This window comes from Larimichthys crocea, chromosome XVII (genome assembly GCF_000972845.2).
Source record: "Larimichthys crocea isolate SSNF chromosome XVII, L_crocea_2.0, whole genome shotgun sequence".
Lineage (NCBI taxonomy): Eukaryota > Metazoa > Chordata > Actinopteri > Sciaenidae > Larimichthys > Larimichthys crocea.
The window spans coordinates 17,911,072-17,918,916 of record NC_040027.1 but is presented as its reverse complement, the minus strand read 5'-3'; the positions used below and the strand labels follow the sequence as shown (position 1 = coordinate 17,918,916).

Here is a 7,845-nt window from a genome sequence, read left to right as displayed (position 1 = left end):
ATTTATTTAGAGCTTCTCCAATGAATCTTTGTTTTAAGACAAAAGCAAGAAAAAACACCAGTTCTCTGTGTAATTAATACTACAGTTGTCCTAACATCTGTTAAAATGACATCTAGTTTGACTTATGCAACTTTGCTCCGTCCACAATTCTGCATATGCAGAAGACAAAACAGTGATTCACTACACCTCATAGGGACGTAGTTGTAGAGTACCAAAGTGTACCCAATCATAATTTGTTTCATTTGTTTAGAACTTTATTACAGTGAAGCCTCTTTTCATGTATAATATTACACTAATGACCTTTAATATCCTCACCCATAAGGGTGATTTAAAAATTATTTCTGTGTCAGTCAGTCAGCGTGTCGATGTACCGTCTCCGTCGGTCAGCACTTCATCAGTGCTGTAAAACTCTCTGTGAAGGAGACTTTGTCCTCTGATCCCAGCTATCAAACACAGTCCAAGGTCCTATTTACCTTGCACTTTACATTTACCTGACATACGGTTACTTAACCTATATTCTGGCGCTTCTGGGGCTCTTGTGGAGGAGTGGGGTATATGGTTTCTTGTGCAACATTGTAAACTTTTACCCCACATAGAGCCTTTGCGCCAATTGGCAGTTAAAGTTTCCTGGCATTAAATACTAATGTGCTCTTTCTTGAATCTCCTCCTCCAGGGCCTCGTTGTTATGTGTTTTCTATACAGCTACTGGTGTGAACAGTGAATCTTCTTCTCCTACTGTCCTATCTAGAGAACGCAGACAGTACAATATGTTCTGTGACCAACCCTAAACTCTTAAAATGCACTGCAGGTTTAGGTAATGCTTAACAGATGCAAGAAGAGGAATGAGGTATAATGTTGTACACCACACCACTTAGCTGAAGCTATTGCTGAAGTGCTTTTATAGCAGTGATAGAATGTGTCTAAGAGAGACGAGGTCTGCGTTAAAAAACGGGACATTTAAACGCCTAAAATGAAACAGCCAGTCCTTGGTGACAGAAGAGACAGAAGAAAAAAGAGGGACAACATTAATTCTATTCTTGTGACGAATATTTCTTTCATCATCTATAATTCAAAAACAGTCATTATGTACAAACAACACTTTCCAATAGGAAGAGATATTCATATAAACCTTACATAAACCTTTTCCCCACTTATCTTATAATATTCACATGTTGACCAACAAAGCTACGCCTGCCAAGAAACCAAGCTCCACACTCTGGGCCTCTGTAATCCGTCACCATTGATCAGAAGAGTAAAAGCGCATTCACTTGATCGTGCTGTTAATGCAGCTTTAAGTCCAAACCCAAGTGGGCCTCTGCAAAACAAGCAAAGACAGACTGAGGAATTCAGTTCCCAGCATGTAATTTTGCATGCTGCTCCGAACCGCAGGAACAAATTTGTACTACGCTGCAGCAATCACAGTTGCCTTGAATTAAATCTCTTTATGTCTGTTCAGATGTCACTTATTCCTTATGCATACCTGGTAAATAGATACGTCCTATCCAAATGCTCTCTGCCTTCAGATAGTAAATAATATTATTTTTATGTAACACTGTGTACATTTCTGTTGTGCGCAGTACAAACTGTGTCACTAGTAGACAAAATACGCAAAAAAGGCGCATATCCGTGCTGACGTTTGGCCTTCATACTAATATGCAGGCTGGTTGAAGAGTTAAAGCTTTAGATAAGGGGAAGGAATCTTAGCATGCAGCTGTCAGAGAGAAAAAGGCACCTTGACACATACTGTTGCTACTGTGAACTTGCCCAAGGCTGCAACTCCACGAATATTAGAGTGGTCTCAGACAGCTTAAACAGTCTACTTTACACAGTCTACATTAATTTTCTGCTTTGATGCATGAGCCTGAACAACAGTTTCTTTCTTTCTTTCTTTCTTTATTTATTTAGAGCTTCTCCAATGAATCTTTGTTTTAAGACAAAAGCAAGAAAAACACCAGTTCTCTGTGTAATTAAATACTACAGTTGTCCTAACATCTGTTAAAATGACATCTAGTTTGACTTATGCAACTTTGCTCCGTCCACAATTCTGCATATGCAGAAGACAAAACAGTGATTCACTACACCTCATAGGGACGTAGTTGTAGAGTACCAAAGTGTACCCAATCATAATTTGTATTCATTTGTTTAGAACTTCATTACAGTGAAGCATCTTTTCATGTATAATATTACACTAATGACCTTTAATATCCTCACCCATAAGCGGTGATTTAAAAATTATTTCTGTGTCAGTCAGTCAGCGTGTCGATGTACCAGTCTCCGTCGGTCAGCACTTCATCAGTGCTGTAAAACTCTCTGTGAAGGAGACTTTGTCCTCTGATCCCAGCTAATCAAACACAGTCCAAGGTCCTATTTACCTTGCACTTTACATTTACCTGACATACGGTATACTTAACCTATATTCTGGCGCTTCTGGGGCTCTTTGGGGAGGAGTGGGGTATATGGTTTCTTGTGCAACATATTGTAAACTTTTACCCACATAGAGCCTTTGCGCAATTGGCAGTTAAAGTTTCCTGGCATTAAATACTAATGTGCTCTTTCTTGATATCTCCTCATCCAGGGCCTCGTTGTTATGTGTTTTCTATACAGCTACTGGATGTGAACAGTGAATCTTCTTCTCCTACTGTCCTATCTAGAGAACGCAGACAGTACAATATGTTCTGTGACCAACCCTAAACTCTTTAAAATGCACTGCAGGTTTAGGTAATTGCTTAACAGATGCAATAGAAGAGGAATGAGGTATAATGTTGTACACCACACCACTTAGCTGAAGCTATTGCTGAAGTGCTTTTATAGCAGTGAATAGAAAGTGTGTCTTAAGAGAGACGAGGTCTGCGTTAAAAAACTGGGACATTTAAACTGCCTATAAATTGAAACCAGCAGTCTCTTGGTGTACAGTAAGAGACAGAAGATATAAAAGAGATTTGGACTAATTCATTTTAATTCTATTTTCTTGTGACTAGAAATATATTCTTTCATCTATCTATAATTCAAAAACAGTCATTATGTACAAACAACACTTTCCTAATAGGAAGAGAATATTCATATAAACCTTACATAAACCTTTTCCCCACTTATCTTAATAAATATTCACATGTTGACCAACAAAGCTACGCCTGCCAAGAAACCAAGCTCCACACTCTGGGCCTCTGTAATCCGTCACCATTGATCAGAAGAGATAAAGCGCATTCACTTGATCGTGCTGTTAATGCAGCTTTAAGTCCAAACCCAAGTGGGCCTCTGCAAAACAAGCAAAGACAGACTGAGGAATTCAGTTCCCAGCATGTAATTTTGCATGCTGCTCCGAACCGCAGGAACAAATTTAGTACTACGCTGCAGCAATCACAGTTGCCTTGAATTAAAATCTCTTTATGTCTGTTCAGATGTCACTTATCCTTATGCATACCTGGTAAATAGATACGTCCTATCCAAATGACTCTGCCTTCAGATAGTAAAATAATATTATTTTTATGTAATCACTGTGTACATTTCTGTGCTGCAGTACAAACTGTGTCACTAGTAGACAAAATACGCAAAAAGGCGCATATCCGTGCTGACGTTTGGCCTTCATACTAATATGCAGGCTGGTTGAAGAGTTAAAGCTTTAGATAAGGGGAATGGAATCTTAGCATGCAGCTGTCAGAGAGAAAAGGGCACCTTGACACATACTGTTGCTCGCTGTGAACTTGCCCAAGGCTGCACACTCAACCGATAGTGGCGTTGGGGCTGAGCTCAGCACAGCACAGCACAGCACAGCACAGCACAGCACAGCACAGAAGTGGCCTTGCGAGAGGCCTTTCCTCTTTACTGCTACCGTACCTTTGATCTAAGGGTCGACTGAGCCCCAATACAGTCTTACAAGGCTTCAGCTCTGCACACCATCAGTGCACTGAGGTGCATAACCCTTAGCTGACTTTAATGAAGTTTGGTTATTTGATTGTGTTGCATCTTACCTTGTCTAACCTGTTTGTGCAGAGGTTTATGAGTGTGTTCACAAAAATAAGTGCAAACAAGTATGACAGCAGTAATTACTGCAATTTATCTGGTATGAAGATGTCTCTGGAAAATCTAAACCCTGTTTATAAAAGTCACTGTCATCATGTAGTACTTAATTGAAGACAGGGGATTACAGTGTAATTAAAGTGGTATTACAAAATCAGATTGACAAGCTGTGCTTGACTGGAGTGACACACACTCTGATTGATGCATGTAACTGTAGCTGACAGAGGAAACTGAGCTTAACTGAATCCTGCTGTGCTTCATGGCTACATGTGGGCTTGCTGTGTCCATATCCTGCTTGTCACAGCGGTGCATGGCTTTGACATAGCAACCAATACAAAACAATCATTTTCAACAGGATAGAAATATAACATATATATTTTATTTATGTTTCGTGGATAAAATCTGTGTGATAGTTAGCGTCTTACAAGGCGAATTCAAATCTGAATCTCATATCTACTGTTTTTTAAAGAGGAACATTTTGCTCTGACAACTGATTGCAATATCAGCGTTGTCTCATCAGTCATGAGGACAGATGATGGCCCACCACCCCCGGGCACACACACACACACACACGCACACACACACACACACACACACACACGCACACACACACACACACTTGCTGTAATCCTTAATGACAGAACTAGGTCAATGGAGCACCTCCTCTCTCTCTCTCTCTCTCTGCCTCCCCCCCTACACTGGTCCATACTGCTGGCAAAAACAAAAACAAGCTGGCTGATGAATAAGCTGTGGTAATTAATTAATTATTATTATTCTTAATAATTATTAATTAATTAATTAAAGAACAACTCAAAAATCTAATTATAGAACTACTGACTGAATCATATGAAGTGACAATAAAATACAGCAAATACCGAAGGAGGGAAAAAAGGGGGGGGACTATTTATTCATCATGAACAAATCCCTTCCAACAGATTTTCGTGCGGCTTGACAGCCTCTGAATCACTCCGCTCCCTCCCTCCCTTTCCTCTCTCTTACATAACTGGAGTCGCTCACCGGTGAAATAGAGTAACGACAGCTATAACACAGGCAAAACTAAATGCATGCACAAAACCCTCAGACTTTAGACAAACAGACGAAACACTCATGTTTGGACATTTGGGTAAAGCAATGCATTCGAGCAATAACAAAAATAAAATAATACTCCTCTTGAGCTTAGACGTGTAAACAACTTTCAAGGTCCTAAAGGTGATATATATTATAAATTTAAAATACAGCCTAAAGAATATTAGTAATGATGCTAATAAAATAGGTTTTTCATTTGGTTTCTCTCTGTTATGCAATCTGGTGTTTATTCCAGTGTACGCATGCAGCCTACGCACTTCGGACTCAGAGCATTGGCTTCGAGCATGCATGCTTAAATCTGACTCAGAAGTTATTTACAAACAGACGTGTCCGGCTGTTTAAAAAAGTCTAATAAATGTAATATCTTTTTTACAAACTTACCTCTCATGTCGGCGGTGAATTGTAGTCTCAACTCTTCAAGTCATGCAACTCCAGGTAGAGACGAAGCCAAGAAACACTGAGAGAGCGACGCGCACTTATTTGCTCCAAACCGGAGCAGCTGAAAACTGTCACAACAGCAAATCCTCATATGGATTTTCTACCTTTACATCAGCCGCTTCGACCTTAAAGAGAAATGATAATAATAATACTAATAATAAAAGCTACGCGTGTCTCAGTTATTGACTTTCTTGTCTTCTCCGCGCAGTCTCAGGCGTGCAGCTGTGATTAAACACCTCTGAAATAACGCGAGCGGCTCCCTGGTCTCTGTCAGCTCTGTCCTGCTCTGCAGCTCTCTGTAACCTAGTTTCGGCGCGTGGACTACACATGATCCTCACCCCGCGGTCCGCCCGCCTCGTGCCCCGTGAGCTGACGCGCGCACCACCCCTCTACCCCCCCCTCCTCCCTCCCTCCACGCGCTTTGAGGAAGCTCTCGCGTGCGTGGGAAAGTGTGGCAGTGTGTCAGTTCAGACCCGACAGTTTACCCAGCGTGGGAACTATTAAATAACAAGCGCAATGTTTAATTTCCTGCAAGATTTTTTTCTCCTTTAATTAATTATCATAATTAATATTTTTTTTTATTTCTCTTCCCGGTACTGTGGCACATAGGAAGAGGTCCCCAATGACAACCTTCAATATATAAGCTACAAATTATTAGATTGGAGAGTTATAAAGAGATTTAAAGGCCCATACTGAAGTTACGAAATGTTTTCAGACACTATAAATCATATTTAAAAAAATCAGAGACCAACTCACAGCTTAAATCAAGCCTTCTTTTATTTTCTGCTGGTTATGGTATCATTAGGTTGTGATAATGCAAGTGGAAGTACATGAGTAGTCTAATTTTGGCAAAATATTGCAGGATTTAAACATAATTCACTTTTGCCCATGAAGTTGGAATCATTTTGTTTTGACACATTTCTCTTTTTAATTCGTATTATACACATCGGATTAATTGTGGTTTAATTGTCAGTGTGATATGATTGGAAGAAACACTTTATCAAGAATAAATCACATGTTGCAATAATTTCATAAGAAGAGGTAAAAAAATATTTTATTCCAACTTCATGGGCAAAAGTGTATTTGCTGTAAAACATCTGGGGATATATTATAGATCATTTTTGCTACATACTAAAGGGAGTGTCAGCCATAAATGGTAGGAAACATGCATTTGAAACCCCCCAAAAGCTATATGATAGTCTATAATTTTATAAAATGGTTGAGGTAATGGAAGGTATATGGTATAATGGGCACCATCTGAATGATCCTTTATGGTACCATAACACTGTAAAACCTGTGTTTTACCATCACTTTTAGCTGCACAGACAGAATATACCCTGCTGTTGATATTTTCCTAAGGACAAATAATGAATGTGCATTTTAGTTCTCCTATGGTGGTTATAGTGTTTTCATAGCTTGCTCGTGCATTAGACAAACATGAAATAAAAAAGACGTGGAAACATCCATAAAACAAAAGATCAGAGTTTTACTCTGCATGTGAAATAATATAGGCCAAATCTGCTGTTGTAGAGAGTGAATTTAATAGTCTGTTTAGCTGATTTAGTATTGTTATAACTCATTAGATTAGTGCATTATATCAGTGGATTAACAAACATTAATCTTGGTAAAGGAATTAAGTGTGAACACAGGTTGTTGTGTTTCCATTTTCTCAAATGTTGAAATCCAGGTTTAATTTAGGATTTTTAAATCAGTGAGAAAGTTTTTAATCAATTAATGCAAAGGCTTAATTATCCACAAGTTTGGTGTATTTAAAATCTAATTACCTGTCAATTTTTTTTAAATTATGTTTCCACGAGTAAATCTTCATTCTTGTCATGTCCCTTTTGAAATGTAGGCATGTGTTGCACAAAGAAAGCATGCACACCCTCTGCCACGGAATAGCCCATGACACAAACCACAGCCATTAATAACAGCACCAATGAAAACAATTGATCTGCAGGCGTGGGTAAGATGACGAGTGGATCATGTAACTTAGGCACAGTTATGAAATGGGGAGAAGAGAGAGATTATGAAAAGTAGGTTAGTGGAGCAACACAGAGCGTTCACACCCCTCCCTCTCTTGTCTTTATGGTGTGCATGCGTGCTGAGTCTCATCCTGTCTTTCTTTCTTTTTCCACTTTGAATCCTTTTGTCTCAGTCAAAGCTCACTCTTTGCATACATACAGACTTTCAACACCACCTATAGCATGAATGCTTTATGTTCTTGGCTGTGTCTATTGTTCCATCATGCTCACTTGTGTATGTACATGTTTTATCCATATGTTTCCATATGTGCAGCCTTTC

At 39.2% G+C, this 7,845-nt stretch overlaps 1 protein-coding gene across 1 annotated transcript in view; it reads right to left on the bottom strand.

Annotated features, from left to right (window-relative positions):
- rorca (RAR-related orphan receptor C a) overlaps positions 1 to 5,894 on the bottom strand; it is a 16,886-nt gene extending 10,992 nt beyond the window's left edge. Inside the window, exon 1 of the mRNA XM_010730194.3 lies at positions 5,485 to 5,894. Coding sequence (XP_010728496.3) covers positions 5,485 to 5,491 — 7 coding nt within the window. The 5' untranslated portion in view covers positions 5,492 to 5,894. The remainder of the gene's footprint in view (positions 1 to 5,484) is intronic.
- Positions 5,895 to 7,845: the final 1,951 nt, after the last annotated feature.